The 19,977-nt window shown below is 49.2% G+C and overlaps 1 protein-coding gene across 1 annotated transcript in view; it reads left to right on the top strand.

Annotated features, from left to right (window-relative positions):
* Jbug (filamin-type immunoglobulin domains fbug) overlaps window positions 1-19,977 on the top strand; it is a 113,585-nt gene that overhangs the window by 29,199 nt on the left and 64,409 nt on the right. Inside the window, exons 3-4 of the mRNA XM_077700388.1 lie at window positions 8,432-8,624; window positions 19,584-19,649. Of these exons, the coding sequence (XP_077556514.1) occupies window positions 8,432-8,624; window positions 19,584-19,649 (259 nt within the window). The remainder of the gene's footprint in view (window positions 1-8,431; window positions 8,625-19,583; window positions 19,650-19,977) is intronic.

Raw genomic sequence — 19,977 nt, 5'->3', positions numbered from 1 at the left:
CTAGTTTTCTAATAACTGAGCTGTTCCGTAATTATAACTCAGACGGATGTGCATTTCATGTTTTTTTTTTTCTTTTTTTTTTCTTTCTTTTTTTCTGGTGGTCGTGTGCCCAAGGGGCCAGTGACTTCACCCTCCGGTGAGGTCCCTTCTGTGTCCCTCACTGGCAGCGGCCTCGATGTGGTCAGCAAGGCTATCATTATTTTATCAAGCTTTGGTGGAAAATGACCTTTTGTGGGTCGATTCGTCGGCTTGCAGCTAATCAATTGTCGATTTAATCTTGGTTGTTGTTTCTTGGTTAATCAGGTTCACGTACTTCTCTGTCGTTTTGGGACTGTCGGCCAATTCCTTCTTTGCCAATAATCTCTGAATCTGCTCGTCATTTCTTCGGTGAAACGGGACAGTATACCTTAAATTTGCGGACCAATGTCCAGGTGTTTGTCATCGGAGAATTGACGTGGTTTCCAAGTGACGCTCCTTAGGATGGCGCAACGTCCGGTTTCGAAGCCCTCCTTGTCTTGGCGCTCGATGGGGAACGTGCGGTCGCCTGAGGGCGCGGAAGTGCCCGGACGTCTGCCACGGCAAACGTCGCTCGGGCGGCATGCTTCCGGGATCGCGAAATCGGTAGCGTGTATCCCGAGCGCCAAGAAGTCAAAGTGCTGCATAGCCCGGAGTTTTTCAGATTTACCACGTCCGCTTATCCCGGTTGAGCGAGCGTGGAAAGGGCGGTGGCGTCGATTGTCGCTCTTGCGGTTGGCGCTCATCCTTCTTGGGTTTAAGGGTACCCGAAAGGTTGTGGAAACAGACGACCCGGTGTCGTGGCTGCTTTATACTGCAATTGAATTTTAACAAAACGGCTGATATTTACGCGCGATAGTGATGGCTGGTCTGACCATTTCTTCGCTGTTTTCCTCGACTCTTAACAAAAATTCTAGTAAAAATCTAGTAACGTATTATATATATTTATTAGCTCATTACGAACTTTACTACCCCCAGAACGGCATGTAGGCCCTGCCACTAAGTATGGAACCTGAATGCTGTCGTTACTAGTCTAGACCGTGCACTTAGCAACTGCTGCTCGTTAACATACTAACATTCACTGATAGTAACAAAATTGTATGAAATATTGAACATAATAATTGCAGCACTTTTCCCACTCCAAATCACGATTAAGAAGCTCTTGCACATCCCCACGCTGACTTGTATGTGCTCACATTAAAACGTATAATTCTAAAATTATCGCTAAAATATTTTATTTTTGCGACTAGCACACTGACTCTATCAGAGAACTTTCCACAGCTGACCATAAAAGCAAGAAGAGCAGATGTATTTCTAAGGTAACTTAGTTGTACTCGCTTTTTTCGTGCAACCCCAGGATTTTTTTATAATAAATTTATGCTCTCAACCCTGTGGTTTTCTTGCTCAATTTATTTGTTCTAAGTGTAATATGTGTGTGTTGAGTGTCGATGCCGCGAACCACATTGTGACGCGTAGCTTTTTGCTGTGTTATGCATGGCCAGTTAGTAAAAACACTAAGTAGCTAGTGGACACTGTGACAAGCAACTGGATAGTGTTCCGTGAATAAGCGCCACGACCTTTTTTTAAGAGAGTATATTTAGCTCCACATTCCTACACATTTCGTGCACTGACAAGGAGTTCTCGGGTGCGTCCATGTTAGCGCTTACGTCGAAGTTCGTGCCTGTTAGAATGTCATTTGTTTTTAATTTGTGCATGCCCCACCAATTTTCCTCGGGAAAGCTCGGTATAATTGTGCTAGTCGAAATTTCGTTGGTGTAAGAAGGAGTTCACGGATACAGCAAATCCTATAAATAAATTCTGGGCAAACAGGACTTGCGCAGAAAATCTGCGTTCAATTGTATTAGGGAAAGAAAAGGGAAAGTCCTGCAGCAGACGTTATCAATTGCGTCGCCAAGATACCTGAACTGAGCTGAAAGCAGGGCAATATCGATGGGGAAAGCAGCTTGACAGCCTCGCGAAACCTAGGAGTTCAAACATGTAGACGCATTGAAGGTTGTATTACTGCGCGAACACACGCACAGTAATCGTCCTCGGAAGAAATTCGAGGTCAAATGCTGGTGCTTGCTGGATAAACGCATGTAACAGTGCATATATCCGCGGCAGCTGAAAATGGCAGAGCAGCCACTTTCCTGTATACTCTCTCCCGCCCTTGTCCGCCCTCCGGCCTTTCGCGTGGTCCACTTTGGGGCTGGTCAGGTGTCGTCCCTCCGGACAGCGCCGCAGCTCGGGTGAGGTGACCTGGGTCACTCCAGCTCGGAGGCGGCGAGTATAGTGACGTAACGTGGGACCTCCTGAAGCCCCGGAGCGCGCCACAGGGCGGGCTACCGGCGAAGCGAGGAGTCCCCGTCTGGCCCCATTGGAAAGCGGCTGATCTAACAGGCAGTGAATTGGCCCATATACTAACTCCGGGAGCACGATGTGTACACGGTGCCGCTCCCTCGCGTACTATGGCAGCCCCAGAAACGGCAACGGGTTCGCGTGCGAATGCTCTACACAAAAGTAAAAGAGCCCTTCCACTACTCTGAAGATGGAAGACCAGAGGAGCTTTTATTGGGGGATAACTTAGGTAACAATACATTAATTGTTATCAATCAGTATATTTATTACGTAACAATATAGTTACCTACCAATTGTTGCGCAAAAATAATGATTCTAAATTAATTCTCGTATAATTTGTGTTTCGAGTTTCGGGATAGTTTCGATAGAACAAGATTTACTTGCCGTTTTCTCTAACCATACTCCCTCCGTGCAGACGGCCATGTTATTGGCCGCAGACGGGAATTCTGCAACGTTTACAACTTCGCTGTGAAGTAACTGATCATGACAGGTAATTGAAACTCCGCGTGATGAGAGACGTCTTAGCGGCCAATTTCAGTGTGATACTTTCCAAGATACCTGTAACAAATTGAGAACTACAGAGAATTTTACAGTAGCTTTGGAGACGCAAATTCGTATTCTACGCGGCTCTGTCGACGGACGCAGGTTTTTTGTCGGTACCTACCCATATACAGCTTCGCTGTAAAATGATCCAGCCATAGGAAGGCGACGCATCGCGATAGCGCCCGCTGTTTGTGTTGCTTCTCAACGCTTGAATAGCGCGCACAAGATTTTGCGCTGAGCGGAGGGAGAGGGCCATGGTCCAAGAACCGATCTTAATGTCAATGGTCCAGGGTGGAGGCAATATTCGAATTCCTCCACGACATTGGTGTGTCCACGAAATAGTAGTCGTTCCTCCATCTCAAGAACCTTTGAACTCAATACCCTGAAGAAGGATCATATTTTTTTTTCTCTACTACTACTCTCCTCTCCTTCATTACACCTACTACCTTTTTCCCTCTCCTCCTTTCCCCGCAGAGTAGCATGCCGGCGAACTGATGTCGGCAAACCTCTCTGCATTTTCCTCTTTAATAAAGAGTTTATCTCTTTCTCTCTTTATCTCTCTCTCTCTCTCTCAACGCTTGATGCGAAGCGTACATTCCAGGCTGCCGGACGGCACTGTTTGGCGTAAATTTTCCTTGGAAACCCTTGAGGTCCATAGTAGGGACTGCGAGGAAGCGTCACATCGTACTTCGAAGGGACGGGTGCTTCTTCAGTGAGGAGCTCAGGAATGCCTTGCAGATTTTCACCCGGCTTAAGTGCTGCCGTTATGTAGCCCTTGAAAGCGCGTTTTGCACCCTATGGGGAAGAGGTCGTTCTGACATAAAACATTTAAGGCGGGACCGTTAATACTAGGCGGTCGGGCCGACCTCTAATCACCTCCGAGAAGCTTGTGAAGAACAAGACTCCTTCATGGTCAATTCCCTATAGTTCACCCAGGCGGAACAACACTCTGTTTCGCGCTATATACGCAACAAAACGACGTACCTATCTGCGCGCCGACCATGCATGCAATGAGAGATTGATGATGAAAGGGTATATCCGATAAAGGAATTGCGTGCTTTTGCAATGAGCGGAGCTGTCAGGCCGAGCTATGAAGAGGGGGCTTTCTGGAGCTGCGGAGTATCGGCCGCGCAACATCATGTGTCGTATTGTATGATGCGTAATGCGATACTCCAGGATGTATCATGTGTCGTATTGTATGATGCGTAATGCGATACTCCAGGATGTTAAGCACACATATCAGAATTTGATGTACGCATGCCTCCGGACGAAATTATCTCATAAAATTCGAAGGTATTACGTGCTTCATGCCATCATAATCGTCGTCATCGTGGACCGCTCCTTCCAGAAAAATATGATTGTGGCATCATTATTCCGCACCGCTCATAAGATACCGTGGCGAGTTATCCCTCTTTGCCTCCCCCCCACCCCCGCCGTCCGAAATTTTCGCCTCAGCCCACTAGCATAACGGAATGACTACCGATTACTTTTTAGTCGAAAGTACGCGATAAGCTCGCACTGCTTCGGCGCATGCTTTCGCCCTGAAGATGAGCCATTTTGCATACCCCCGAAGATAAACACAACAGTACCAAACCACGGCCGCTAGATGGAAATGGATGGCCGTGACCAAACGATGAGAAGGTTGAGAGAGTACCTCCACGGCTTCTGACTCTTTTACAATTATGAATTCACTCCTTGTTCAAGTTTTGTTTTTGTTTTTTCGTTTTTATTGTTTCGCACTTTTTTTTTTTTCATTTAGTTTTCCGGTGTCGGGGACGGGGCACACCGGAAAAAGGGGCGAGCACACGAAATGAAATCCTGCGTACGCCTCCGCTATTTCCGCGTGTCTGCTGCGTGGACGCACCCCGGGCCTCCGCCGCCGTGCAGGCCGATCCACGGAATCTTGGACACCGCGAGGTCGTGTCCGTGCTCCGGCCGCGCTGCCGCCGCCTCTTGCGCGCACGGGCTCGCCCTGTCCCGGAACCAGGCGACGACCGAAAGGCCCCCGAAACAGAAGCCGCCCGGTCCCACGGGAGGCCAAATGATTCGTACGCCAGATAGGCGCCTCTCCGTTAAGAACCGGGAAAAACTGCGCGGTACACCGCACGACCAGGGCCCGGCAGCCTCTCGCGGTCGTCTGATGTATGATCGCGGCTGGCGAGCTGTGTTAACGACTGCGGCGTTTGGTGAAGAAGCCGCCACGGGGGACGAACGGTCACGTTGTACGTGTGTGCTCACCTAGACATTTTTTTTTTATTTCTCTATACGACTTTGAAAGCTAATGTGGTGCGTGCGCAGTTGTCAACGAAGACAGCGGGTAAAATCATTGTGCAATAGATTAATGTAAAACATTTGACCTCACAAAGGCAATTTATCTTCTGTGCAAATAAAAACAGTAGCTAACAAGTGCCCCTACCGGCCCCGAAGAGCTGGCTGGACTCTGGCTCATACAGGGCTTGCGGACAGCGAGGCAGCCAACAAAGCCGCCCGAGAACTCACTGTCCGAACAGGCCCATTGCAAGCCCCGTCCCCCGTACGTGGAGCCCAATCGGCCCGAAACAGGTTGATTAGCTTCCAGGAAATGACTGCGCATTATCGCCTCGTCGCATGTGCTCCCGGCGCATCATACTCACGCGTGCCCTGTCGTACCAGACATCACCTAATTCACGTTAACCTGTATGAATCCATCAACTGCCCGGCATGCTGCTTCAAGGACACTCTCATTCATGCTATGTGGGTGTTTGTCTCAAAAGTCCCTTTCCATTATTCCTTACGACTGGCTAGCTCAGACCCGAAGATGTAGAAAAGTATATAACGGAACGAGCCAATCACTAAGCTGCAACTGCCCCTTTTAACCGCAATATTGCCAAAGAAGTCTGTCTCTCTCGCTCTCTCTCTCAGCGACGAGGCACTGACACGAAGGCGATGTAGTCACATGCGGAATGTTTTTTTAAGCCTGAATTTTCTTTTCTGCGTTTCACGTGCTGTAATGATGGCTCGGGATTAATTTTGACCACCTGGGGATCTTTGATGTGCGCCGAAATCTCGACACATATTGGCGGTGGCGCCCCTGGCTCTGACGTCAGCTAGGGGACTCGCGCCGCCGTCGTCCGCTTGTGGGGGGCAGCTGTGCCTGTGCTAGAATTATCCCGCCTTGAAGGTTTGGTGCATTAAAAAGCGTATTTCCTGTAATTCAGTTATTTTGCCTGCCAGTTATTTTGCCAGTTGCGTACAAGAAGGTGCATATCCGCAGCGTGCGTTGTTTATTCATATGCAAAAGCAATGAGCAGGTTTGTGGTACGCCATCTCGAAACGGCGCCGACAATGTTGTCCAGAGTACTCGAAGGCGGATTTTGTGCGCCGAATTTCTATCGGAACCATCGCCATCGTAACGAACTGCATCTCAGTCCGACAGTTGTGTCATGATTACGGTGTTGAAGGCTTGATAACGAACGCAATAAACAAGAATCAAAACCATGAATATGTCCAAGCAGCTCTTTTATTGTTTTCCAACCCCTTCAGGCGTAAAGAACAAATCCTAGATGGTGTTCCATGAATTGAAGAAAACTACTCTTACTCCCTCGTCCTGGACTGAGAAGCCCGTCCACTAATCAGCTCGATTTTCCGATTAAATAAAGTTTTCTCCTCCTTCTCCTTTTAAGTGCAGTTTTCATGTAACGCATATCTGAATATTTGGAGGATATGGCTGTGGGAAATGTACCGAAATATTCCTCCAGGTCTGCACAAACATAGTGTTACGGTACTTTTACCGTGCACGTGACTCGTTTTGCTCAGTAAGCCTCCATACTGCTTAGAAGTCAGGTATAGAACCAGCACGCGCCTATACACACAGTAGGTCAAGACTCAAGCAGGATTAGACTCAAGTTGTCCTTTTGTTCGAAAGATTGCTGAGTACAGAACCTGACGCCTCGCTCCGACTCTTCGCGCTCCACAGGAATGGCTGCTTCCGCAGCGGTATCAAAAACTATACTTTAAATCAATCCTTGAGCTAGTGTATGCGATTTTAGGTCTTTAATTATGATAAAAAAGTTCCGAACATGGAAAATCTCGTGCGGACAAGCAACAAATTTCAACCGAGCGCAAAGAAACTGCAGGGAAAGCGAGCCCGAGTGAAACAGACGACAAATGCGAACATCCGACGACGTCACGGAGACGCGCTTCGCAGCGCCGGCTCACCGCCAATCTCAGTGAGGGCTAGGCAAAAACGCGTCACGTAGTCATTCATGTATAGATTAAAGGACATTGCATGTGGCTTGGGAGTTAAAATGTTTATAGTTCCTTAATATTGGCTGTTTTACCTGGGAGTCCTAATTATTATCAGAATGAATGGAGTACGAATGTATCGTTTTAGGAAAAAAGATGTGAAACCTGCAAGTTTTTTTTTTTCTATCGGTTTGAAATGTTATACAAAGTCAGGTGTGTAGATGCTCCTCGACAGTTTTGTATGGACACTTTTCGGGGGAAGAAGTCGGGAATGTGAATGATTGATTAATGATAGAGAAAACAGGATATATCTCGGCTGGATAAGTTTCATGTAGATCCCAAAATATTGTTACGTAGTAGTATGTACATGGGCAAGCACCTTGTACTTGCAAGCACCTTGTACATGGGCAAGCGAGCAAAATGCAAGTGACGTTGTATATTTATAGTTGCTGCGGAAATCGCGTGATTGCGGCGCTCAGACCGCGATGAATCGCCTGTGATGTGTACGATATACTTGTAGGCATTACCTATAGTTGAATCTAAGAAAAAATCCCGGGCCATCTCCACTAACGTGAAACCTGGGGAGGGGGGCGGGGCATGCAGTGTATAAGTGTATTCTTGGCGCTTTGGAGTTTTTGCCAACGGTAGAGGTATACAGCTTTGCTGTAAATGTCTTGTCTTTGAAGCACGAAGCTCTCTCGCGCGAGGCGTAAACGAGTGTCCCGGTGTTTTAGTACCGTGACTACATGAGACGAAGTTTTCGACGACGACATGAGACACCGACAGCCCCAGCCCCTAAAAGGCTTCGCCCATATAACAGGCGCAGAACCCGCCGTTGTGGGGGTAAAAGGGTGAGTGCGCCGATAAAAAGGCTTTTTGCGTTGCCATACCTTTAATGGCATCTACAACTCACAACCCCGGCTTTTAACAGCTGAAATATTTGCTTGTAATTTTAGTTGAGCTGACGTGTGACTAAGTTTAAGCACACATTTGTGTGTGGGTATGTATGCATGTACACCACATCCATCAAGGGTGAAAAGCGAAAGCGCCTGTGTGCTCGAGATTTGGGCGTACGCGTTAAAGCTCCCCAGGTGGTCAAAATTAATCTGGAGCGCTCCAGCGCCTCATCGCCTGTGTAGCGTCGGCGCGTTAAACCTCATAATCAATCAAATCATTCCATCAAGGACGCCGCCGTCCTGCTCGCGCAGCGTCGTCTCGTAGCTGGCCGATTCGCTGGCTTGGACGTTTGCACCGCCCGACCGGCACGTGAAGACGCCCTCTGCTTGCGCAGGCAACACGGACATCGTGGAGGGCAACCTGAAGCTGATTCTGGGCCTGGTCTGGTCCCTGATCCTGCGCTACCAGATCGGCCGCACGAACTTCCCGCCCAAGAAGCTGATGCTGGCGTGGCTGCGCGCCGTGCTGCCACCCGACCTGCAGGTCTCCAACTTCACCACCGACTGGAACTCGGGCGTCGCCCTCTGGTGAGTCGGCCGGCCGGGCCATGTGCACCTCCGGCTTTCCGCGGAGGTAAACGCGAAACTTGTTTTGGACCTTCTATCACTCGAATCAGGACCACTGGTCCACCAGTGGTGACTGGTAACCTGGCGGCTGGTAACCTGACCCACGGGTACACAGAGGAGGATATGACGGGGACGAAAGGAGGGCGAGGGTGGATCGTGAAGGGCCGGTGGAAGGAGGAGGGTAGGGAGGAGCAGGACGTGGCAATGACCATCTTCCGGCGTCATTTGCAGCGAAGCAACGAATACGCGGTGCACTCGCCAATGTACGTTGCAGTGACATCTGTTACCTTTTCTAAAATCTGGGGAAGCGAAATGGAGATCAGGCCAAGCGTTGTGCTCCCGCGACGGCTTCTCAGCTCCGTGCAGTGTCACGAGGAATAAGCTTGTGTCGGCTTGGCTTCTTTCCTTGTCGAGTTAGATAAAAAGAAATTGGTGGACCGTGCCGTAAGTAAGGTGGCGGATTACCCAGCGTAGCCGTTTCAGTTGCATTGGGCCGCACGGATTCACGAAACATAACGCGGCTGACCGGGACGCGGTCCAAAAGAGTGCAAGCAACTGCTGCGTTTTGCCGGCCGGCGGTGTCCTCGTGATTGGTGGCGTGAGCGGCCGTGTCTCGTACTACTTGGCAGTCTTGGCAGCGCTGTCGGCAAACTCTCCACCCTCTCCCGCCCCGCGCCTCAACTGCTGCCACGCCGCCTGTTCTCCGTGTGCTGAAGAACAGGGCGGTAGACGGACACGTTCTGTTCTCGGACATTTCCTGGCTCGGGTTTACCGTATCCCAATTGGTAACGCATACGGGGGCTGCTGGAAAAAAGAAAAGAAATAAACCAGCTTTGCTAAAAATTAAAAAAACAGCCATTTTATAGAATATTGGCCAAAACAGTAGATGTGAAAAGGTAAAGGAGCCGGTGTCGTACATTTAGAAAAAGCTTTCATCTGCTCCGGGAAAACGGGAGCCGCGTAGTATTAACAGCGCAACTGTTTAGCAAGTCGTAATTTTTCGTGTCCGCAGTTAAAAATATCAAAAAATTGCCGAGCGCGCGCACGTGAGCGCGGGCCTCACGGCGACCATCAGGTAGTTAAAAAAAAAAAAAACAAGAAAATGTCTAGCGCTCTTGTGTGCGTGCCTCGCGACGACCGCACAGCGTCCCCTGCGCACTTTCACGCCAAGCATGCCCACTAGCTCGGCCAAGATTGGCCAAAAAGAAAGAAAGAAAAGAACTCCAGCGTTCGCCGTAATCGCGGAAACAATTGCGCGGAACGAGAAAGACTCCAGCTTTCGCCGTAATCGTGGCAACACTTGCTGGGCCCGAGAAAGACACGTCATAACGTACGCCCCTCCAAGGTGATGTCCAATGATTATCCCTTAAAAAAAAAAAAAAAAAAAAGACGACGAAGGATCGACGCTCACACTTATAGCAACAATGATGGAGTATAAGTCGTTGCGGCAGCGAAGAAGCAAATCGGCTGAAATCCTGAACTTAAACCGTCGTAATGGTCGTGAAGGTTGCTTACAGTTTCGTTACCTTCAAATCTTACGCGTTAGTGTGAGCTTCCTTCATTTTTTAGATGCGAAGCATCTCATGCTCGGGGCCGTGTCCCTCCCTCCCTCGTTGTCCTTGTCCGCACTCTATTGCGCATGCGCGTCTCTTCAGCTCCGTCAGCGTTAGGGCTGACGTCAGCGCAGTCCACTATAAAAAGAAATAGTTAGGCGGCGCCCGGTTTCGATCTCACGACTCTCTGGCCGCAACGGGAGGTACGTGGCGCTCTTCCCACTGCGCTACAAACCGATACGGGAGTATGTGCTACGAACGCGCCTTGTGTCCTTCACTCATTCAAACTACGTCAAGAAGCTACTGATACAACGAAGGCACGCGAAGCTGAACGTCAACGGAAACGACGAACTGAAAACTAATGGGAACTTCAGTCGACCCCATGGCTGCTTCGCATACTACTCAGGGTTCCCCTACGAGAAGATGGTGTAATTTTTTTTGTTGCACAACAATGATACAAACGTTGCCACATATTTTGGCGTTAAATCAGATAGAGCGGAAACGGGCGAGCAACTTGAACAAAAAGTAAAAATCGTACATTTTCCGCGCTCATTGTGCGAAGCAGTGTTTCCAATTGTCGCAAAAAATACCCGATTCTTAAGTCTCAAACACGTTGTCATTTTGTTAGCATGCGTGAATTTTGAACGCTCATATCTTCTGACGCTAAAGGTATTAAAGAGGGCGAAACGAAAACTTTGGGCGTTACGCGCGCGCGCACGAGAGAGAGAGAGAGAGAGAGAGAGAGAGAGAGAGAGAGAGAGAGAGCTTTTATTGCCGCAAGGTATTGCGCAAGGGCTAATTCCGACGATGTCATCTTGCACCGCCGAATCCGAGCTGCCCAACACCCTTGCCCTGTGCTCACCGTCTCGATATGGGAGGATGGGAGGGTTGTGGGGGCATTGCCAGAGGAGGTGATCCATGGTTTGGACCATCCCACTAGCGGGGCAGTGGGATGAACAGTACACATACCATACCGGGGTACATGCGGTGCAGGCGAGAGAGGCAAGGAGGAGTGTACGTTTTCACTAAGCGCCATAGGCGTTCTTCGGTGTGAGATAGCGCCGGGTGGGCAGGGGGCAGTAGACGGCGGGAGAGGCGATGAGACGTAATCTCATGAAAGGAAAGGAGCCGATCTCGAGCTGACAGGGCTCCATGGAAGGGTTCAAGGCTAAGACCCGCTCGGAAGGTGAGCTCTCAAGCGGCTCTGTGTGCTGCCTCGTTCCCTCCCACCCCCGTGTGGGCTGGGGTCCACACCAGCTCGGTGTGGGAGTCAGGGGGATTTTGAAGAAGGATTTTGAGTGCCAGGGCAGAAATGCGGCCCCGGGCGAAATTTTGAATGGCCGTCTTGGAATTGGAGATTATGATCGCAGGGGAAGGCCGTACTGTTAACGCAAGAGCAATAGCCGCCCCTTCCGCTGTCGCGGGGGAAGAAGTGCGTAGGGTAAGGGTGGTAAGAGGGGGACTGTTGGGACCGTGGATGATTGCGACGGCGTAGGCGTCGTGGTGCCTGTAGTTAGCCGCGTCAACATAAACAGTTGCCTGATGCACTGGTATCGCTTCGTAAGGGCCCGCGCACGCTGCTCCCTGGGGGCTCGGTTGTGCGTCGGGTGCACGTTACGGGGGGGGGGAATGGGCCGAACGATGAATAGGTCATGGATAGTGCTAGGGATGGCAAGTGAGGATTCTGTAGCGAAAGGGAAGTTGAGTGGAAGTCGCCGGAGGAGAGATTGACCTGTTGAGGTTGTTGCAAGGCGGGCGTACTGGCTCACAAGATGAGCTTCGAGGAGCTCAGATGCGGTTCTGTGCGGCATGTAACGTCAACGGAAAAGTCGTCCATGGTTTATTGCGTGCCACCTGTAGGACGGGGGTATGCATGCGACGTCTTGACGTTAGAACTGACGCACGGTGTAGACTGACGTCACTGTTTCATGCCTAATGTTATCAACCGGTGCTTACAGGTCGACGTAAACGAGTATGACGTTGCTTGGCACGTAGTAAGGCTTAACTGAGACGGTTGTAACAAAAGTTAAGTCTAAGCGTAGGACGTTAGGCCTAAAGTCACGCTTTGAGGCCTGACGTCGTCAACGAACCGTGCTCATTGTACGTCAAGCTGCGGCAACCGGTTCATATGACCTCAAGCCGAAGCGTTAGGCTTCAGCTCTGCCGCATACCCTCAAAAAGCGCACACCGGCGGTGGTGTATAGGGCAGTGTTTTGTGCGGAGAAAGGTGTGCTGCTGGGGCTCCCGTTGCTACCCGGGGGTATGAACCGAGCCATCATTAAATCAATCAATTGCTTAAAGCGAAAGCATGGTAGGGTCGACCATAACAAATTTGTGCCCGTACTGTGGAACCTGCGGACGTACTCTGAAGCCTACCAAAGTGTTGCATACCCGTATTAGCACAACCGCAGTAGGGTATTGCTTTTCCGTCATTCTCTCAGCAAAGCCGTCTATCAGTTTTTAGTTCATTCATACAGTCTCTAAACTGCTTCAAACATTGCGTACTTGATATTGCAGATCAAGATGCGAAATTACCCTGCATCAGGTGAGGTACCCTGTTATCGCCTTACTACTCTACGAAGCAAAGTAAACGCCGAATGTACCGTATACGACTATAATACTACTCAGGGTCGTTGCCCAGCTTTCGACAACACCGGTGCGCAGGAGTGGGCAGCCATAGTGTATCTAGATAAGTCATCTGGTGACACTGGGCAGCCGGAGCTAACTCACGTTCGCGGAATGCTAGCGGACGTGCTCCGAGTGCCGTCGTGCTCTGACCCCACCGGTGGGAAGCACTCGACCCCTGTGTTCTGTCCACCCGCCTCGGAGGACACCGAGTCGAAAAAGCGATTATTTTGAACGCACTCAAGTCTTCAAGTGCGCCGGATAACGCGAGATTGATTGTACGGCAAAAATAAAAAAAGGACGAAAAAGCACGAGGCTTGACACGGTGCAGCGCATACTGCAGCTCTCCATGGCCATGAAAGGAGGCCTTGTCAGTGAACTGTCAACATAAATACAAGGTAATAACAAGGCGTGACTCAATCGACAACCTTCCCCATGTACAGAAGTTGATTTATCTGCGCGCGTCGAAATGCCTGAGTGAAGTGGCGCTGACGCACCCTCCTTACTCTCCTGATACCATTGGAATGCTTTCCGGACCTCACGGGTCATCGTCTCGTTTTAGCGAAACGAGATTGTGGTGTTTTCAAATTCTCTAGAACATCCGCATCTCTTAGCATGAGCGGCCAAGTTTCCGTTCGTCTGTCGCAAAATGATCGCAAGCGTTGTAGTGTTCCTGTAAGCAATCTTCTTTGCTCTTATGGTTTGCAATCTTGCACATTTCCTTGACCTTCTAGGGAGCTGAAAGCACCACGTGAATAATGTACCTAGTGTCCACTTATACGAGCCGGTGCGAAACCTTGTTCATGGAATTCCTCACTGGCTGGCGCACAGACCCGTGTGGCCTACGAAACGTTCGCAATGGTATCAGAAGATGACGAAGAGGGCGTCAGCGCGCCTTCAATAAGGCTTCCGGGCGCGAAGTTAGCTTCCTGCACTAGGCGCCGGTTTCCATCACGCCTCGTTTTACAGACGGCAGTCTTTCTTAGGTAGCGTGTAACTTTCAGTGTTTCTGTTTGTCACTCGAATAAAGATTCAACCGCGCCCTGCCAATAAACAATTGGAAGGGCGTTTGATTGATTGTGGTGTTTAGCACCGCGGTGGGTGGAAAGAACTTTTGAACATGAAGCACCTGAATACGGAGGCCACCACGAAAAATTTATCCACTAAATTTGCTGCCATTGCTCTTGCATCTAAAGAAAACCCCAGTCATATTTCAGGTAAAATTTAAGTAAATAACCGATGGTACCAGTGTTTTCTTTGAATTAAAAATGCACGTTGTGATTTGTACGGCAGATGATGAATGATAAATGAACTTTATGTGAGTCGAGGTGCTGACGTTAGGTCACCCGCCCGGTGGGAGGCTTCCTTAGTCCGCCGGGAGGCCTTGGACTGTGCTGGCCGTCCGTGCCCTCTCTTCACCAATCGTCGCCGGTGTCGGAGCAGGTCAGCAGCTTCACCCACTTACTGCTCGTAGGTAGGGTTGGGGTTAGGGTTGGGGATTGCTGGCACTCCCGTACCGTGTGATACACAGGGTGCCTGGGTGGGGGCAGGATGTGCATGTGGCAGATTGGCAGGACAGTGTACCGTATGTGGCAGGGCATATGGTCTTTGCGGTAGAAAATGAAAAAAAAAAAAAAAGCCTAACAGAAGCGTCGATGAGAGGCGAGATAAAAGCAAGCAAGAAAAGACGCGGGCTGTCCCAGCATATGGAGCGAGAGTAGTGCGAACGCGGTAAAATTGAACGCATCAAACCTCCGTTGCACCCGTCATGGAAAGGACAAGAGGGAAGAAGGCGTTACCGTCAGGGGTGGAAGAACTCTGTTGTCTTTTGAAGGCATTTGCGGGGATGTGAGAAGATTTTTTTTTTTTGTCTCATTGTCCACAGGATGTTCACGTGCGAAAACATGGCGAATAAATTGTAACATACTTTGATGCGCTTTGATACCATTTCATAGCGGGTTCCGTGGGCAGTTCTTGCAGCCCCGGTATCTCCTGCTGTGTTAACGCTCCGGTAAAAAAAAAAAAAAAAAAAAATCAGATAAACGATAAGCTATTTGCTCTAACCGCAGAGTTGAGATTCCCGTTAGATATCGAAGTGTCGGATATATATTAATAGGATTTGGTGGAGACGGTACTGATGCCGACTATTAAACAAACAAACAAACAGAAAACTTGGTCCAGCCTTATCATTCTGACAATGAGAAAAGAAAGGGATTGTTGGGGAGTAGGGGATGGGGAGATAGTGGCCGGTAACTGTGTGACGTGGCGCCGACCCCTCAACTGGCCGAGTAAGGAAGAGGAGAGAAGGGCTCAGAGTGGGTAGGGGGATAGAGGAAGTAATGGGGAGTGAAAGTGCAGCACAGATTGTATTCATCAGTGCTAGCCAACGCGGGAGTTAGTGTTACATATCGGGGTTAATCTGCAGGCAATCCAATCCCTCCTCCGATCGCCAGTGGCAAAAAGTTTTGCTCATTGAGGCCTAGCTTTCTCTGGCATCAGCGAAGCGAATGAGCCCGAGCATGAATCAACGGCAGAGCTGGTTTTTACAGCGAAGCTGTGACTGCCACTTCCGCGACCTCGTCCGTCGTCAGGAAAAAAAGAAACAGCAAATGGAGGGCGTCGAGCAGGGAACGAACTGATGGAATTACGGGCTTAGTTTAGCGTGAAAAAGGTCCCAAGTACACAATGTAGGCTTCGAATGGATCCGAAGTTTCCAGGGAGAGCAATACTAGTAAGGTTTAGAACATTCGTGAACGTTAAAAGAGAACTCGATTTTGTGAGTTTCGATACAAGATGCATGCGGCGTTAAGGCGCGACAAATTAAAACGCATAGTACGTTTTCGTCAAGTCGTTACAATACCCGGCGGTTCTCTTCTGTGGCTCGGTTGTCTCGTTCAGGCTGGGGCATTATTCGGGGTCGCCCTCCATTAAGCGCAAGGGAACAGTAAAACTGCGGTATCGCGAACTGCGGCTTGGTGTCGCCTCTCTTTCCGTGCGCATGTGAGGTGCCGCTTTGTTGACTCTGCGTCCGAAGAGAGGGGGGTCATCTTTCGGGCCTGGCTTCTAGGTCGTCGATGGCTCCCTCTCATGTGGGGGGGTTCTCGTTCCCTTTCGCGCTGCGCGATCCGTGGAGCCCAATTTTTGCCGGAGAGTTGTCGTCGTCGTCCATGTGACGGCGTAGTAGGTTAGTGGGTGGGCAGAGACGTCGCCGTGCCCTCCGCGCGCGACGGCACGCGCCGTGCCCTGCCGTCCTCCCGACACGTGCGTTCTGTGCGGAGTGGATTGCTCGAAACGGGTGAGTGCGCCGGTCGCTACTTCGGGGCCTAGTATAAACAACCGGAGTAGAGGGCAACGGCTGCTTGCGGGAAGCGCAAATAATGTGTCCGCGGGTCACCTGTTCGCTTGCTATATTATAATTATTGATGTGCTTTATTTAGAAATTAGAAGGGGACTCAAGGCCTCTTCAGAGGTAGGGAAAGTGGTAAAGGAGGTGAGGGCGTCTACATCCTCTAGCGTATCTCCGCGGTGCCTGCGAAAGTCCACAGGGACATACATGACAGTCTCTTTTGGGTGCGCCCGACTCAGATGAGGCTATGCCCACTGCTGGAGGCTCTTGATGTTTGGCGGGAGGTGGGCTCTTCTCTCCGCCGCGAGCCCCGAGCGCTCCCAAACATGGCCTCCGAGATTCCCCCCAGCAAAACGCGCGCGGGGGAATTTCGGAGGCGTCGGACTGCCGTCCGACGTCGCTGCAAGCGTGTGGGACGTAAGGTCCCCCATATGACGGTCTGTTCCTAAAGTCACTGTTCCGTGCCGTCTGGCGCAACTTTGGTCCGACGACCGTTCGGCGGCGTCGAAGTGGCATGCATGCTCAAGGGCAGTTGTTATATCCTAAAGTTGAGAAAATTTTGTTTTAGAACGTGATGTGGGCCCGGCTCCGTCCATACATCACGGTATCGTCGTCATTGTCATCATCATCATTATGAGCAGACTTATAGCTGGGATCATGACCATCCCACCGGTAGACTGACTATACATGGTTGGTCTCCCTATGAGGGACCATGGCCGGTCTCAAGGCGCCGACTACGGGGGAGGGGCTCGGGGGCCCAAGCCCCCTCTGGTGTTTCCCCTCCCCCACTCCCCGGCAATGCTGACTTCTGCGCCCCCCCCCCCCCCCCCCCCCCACCCCACCCCTAAAGTTTCATTACCAGTGCCACTACCAGTTGAGGCACAGGAATAAGAGAGAGAAAAAACGTTTAATGGAGCAAACGGTAGTGGTTGAGCTGTCACTTGGTGGGGTGGGTTCACCTCAGTCCATGTACCCTTGGGCCTTAGCTGCAGCCCTGGCACGGGTGGTCAGAAAGATCGGCTCGACTATTTTGTTTTTTCTTCGTTGCCTCCTCACATCGCATAACTGTCCAATTCATTGGCCTTTCGAGGCGCACTCAAAACCTTTCTTGAAGTCATTTGGTGGTGCCTGAATTTCTATTTTTTTTCGGTATTTCTTTTTCTTTTTGCTACAATGAAGTGTACTGATTGTTTTCTTGTTTTTGTTTCTAAGCCTATTTTGGGTATGCCTTTTTTTTCCTTCAATGTTGATGTATTGTTGTTTGGTGTTATTTTTTAGCATCTACTTTTAGTTTTTTTATGTATAGTCATGTACAGCATCTCTGCTGTTATGCCATGCTTGAAAAATGTACCGTATTTCGATTGTAACCCCAAACAATCCCCCCCCCTCCCCCCAATGTAATGCCCACACAGGCCTTTGGAGTATTTAAATAAATAAATAAATAAGCTTAAGAGCTAAAGAACGTCTCAAAAAATTAACTTGGCTGCAAATTGTGTTCTGCCTGTGAACATGAATGACTCGGGAATTCTCCGACCAATGTGCCACTAACAGCTTCACTGTAAAAATTTAGCTTTACTCTCATTCCACAACTCTGTTCACTGCTTGTGAAGCTGTAAAGTGTATGGAGGCCTGGTTGTGCTTAATTAAGACAAAGTAGACACAGACATGCACATCCGTAGTGAAGCCAGTCGAGAAAGGCAGCTGGACCCTTGGATTTCAATTCATGGATGCAAACGATTTTGCTTCATTTTTGGGGTGAAGCTAACCGAATGTTCTCAATATTTAGAAATGCCATTTACCTATGCAGCTGCTTGTTCTTCCCTGTTCAGTTCAATTTTTCTGAGGCTTGCTTCGGTTTCCCCTTCCTGGACACCCCCCTCCTTTTTGGAGGCAGGGGATACCTGCGTAGGCTCATGGAACCAAGGCATGCCTGTTGTAGGTGTCAACGTGTAGACAGTGTTGCCCATTGCTCTCATGGGCTAAGCTTAACTGTAGCTTTGCGAATACATGATATGGACGTGCTGCATATACTCCCATATTGATCACAGGAGGGCAGCTTGTTAGCACAAGTCTGCCACGCAGATGGTAGAATGCTAACAGCTTCACATCGACAGTCATCATAGATGGATTCTGTCTGAATTTTTTTTTATTTCGGTGACGTTTTAGGCACCCCAGTACTATTGTGTATGGCTTGTTATATTTCATTTAGCAATCTCTACAACCTGTTCTTTCTTTTTCCAGAACTTAAAGTGTATAAGTTTAGAGTTCAGGGCTTGTTTCTTTTTCCTCTACTTTCTTTCTTTATTTTAAGATATTTAAAATGGTGTCGTAATTTTCTAGAAATGCACCTGCTCAGTATGAGCCCCAGGGTGAGATAAGTCCACTACTCAATCAGTTTCTGGCGAGAAACGTTTGTTGGTCCTAAATAACACAATTTTCATATCTGGCAAAAGGCTAAGGCTAGGGTACATGAAAATGAAAAAACGAAATGTTTTATGGAAGTTTTGTTTGTTGTATGCACACTTTCTTTTATTCTTTGTTCACAAATATGTAGATGATGCAGCATTTCCCTAAAATTTTTGTAAATGCCCACTCTTGAAAGCCTTGTTAGCTTGTAATGCAAGATGCAAGTGCTGTGTTAGCTTTCTTAGTGGAGCAGTATCAAAGTAAATGAAAGCAAGAAGAAAAATCTGCAGCATACCTTGAGAATGTCGGGCAAATGCTATAAGTGATTGCAACGATTTGTGTATACCCTTGCTACGAGAAAGTGAGCTAATTAGTTAAAGGGCTCCTGGGGAAACCCTTGCCACCACTAAAGAAATGAGGTGGGACGACTTGCACATCGTTTTGTGGGTGTCCAGGGGATCTGACTCTTCAAAACGGGATCACATCTGGCGCGGAAGACTGTTTTACTACAGTGGGGGAAAAGGAGGAGGAGGGGGGAGGGGGGGGGGGGGGGTATTGCTTTTGTTGCATCTGTTCTGTGTGTTCATTGGCAGCACATCATGGTGTATTTTTGAAAATTGCTTAGTTGGAAGTAAGTGAACTTGAGGAACAAACCATGGACAGGGGAACACAATAAAGGAGAACACAAAGAAAAATGGCATACTGTCCAAGACTGGTTTGTAGCTCTTTTCTTCAGTTCATTTGTATAAATCGTATTTATTTGCCTGTGTTATAAAATGTAGTGTCCCAAGTGAAGGCACTATCAGGGGAACAAACCATGGACAGGGGAACACAATAAAGGAGAACAAAAAGAAAAATGGCATAGTGTCCAAGATTGGTTTTTTACTCTTTTCTTCAGTTCATTTGTATAAATCACCTGCATTTGGGCCCAAACTCGCCCGTCAAGATGTGGCATGCCAGTGAACTTGTTCTTCACCTTTCTGCTTCTAGTGCCTTACTGGAGTACTGCAAGCCTGGCCTCTTCCCACACTGGAGGACACTGGGGTCTTCGTCCAGGTAAAAATGGTTATGCATTCACCAATGCGTCCTTGTCCCCCAACAGCTTCCAGAAGGCTAGGGTTTTAAATACCTGTAAGGGATGGTGGAGTAACATCTGAATTCCAATTGACATTTTACCTACTGAAGCTACACCTGGGGCTACGAAGCAAGTCTTTGCAGAGAGCTTTGAATGAGTTACACCACCAGGGTATTTTTGACCATGTGGTGCCCACATGGTTCCCGTTGTGCTTACTGACTTTGGCAGGATGCATGTACAGCCTGTTTGGGCAGTTCGTTCTAGAAAGGCACATAGCAAGCTTGGGCAGTCTAGTGCAGTGAGAAGGAA

The sequence above is a fragment of the Haemaphysalis longicornis genome, unplaced genomic scaffold (genome assembly GCF_048455015.1).
Source record: "Haemaphysalis longicornis isolate Haplotype H1 unplaced genomic scaffold, Haemaphysalis longicornis Haplotype H1 scaffold_2, whole genome shotgun sequence".
Lineage (NCBI taxonomy): Eukaryota > Metazoa > Arthropoda > Arachnida > Ixodida > Ixodidae > Haemaphysalis > Haemaphysalis longicornis.
This window is presented reverse-complemented; position numbering and strand designations above follow the sequence as displayed.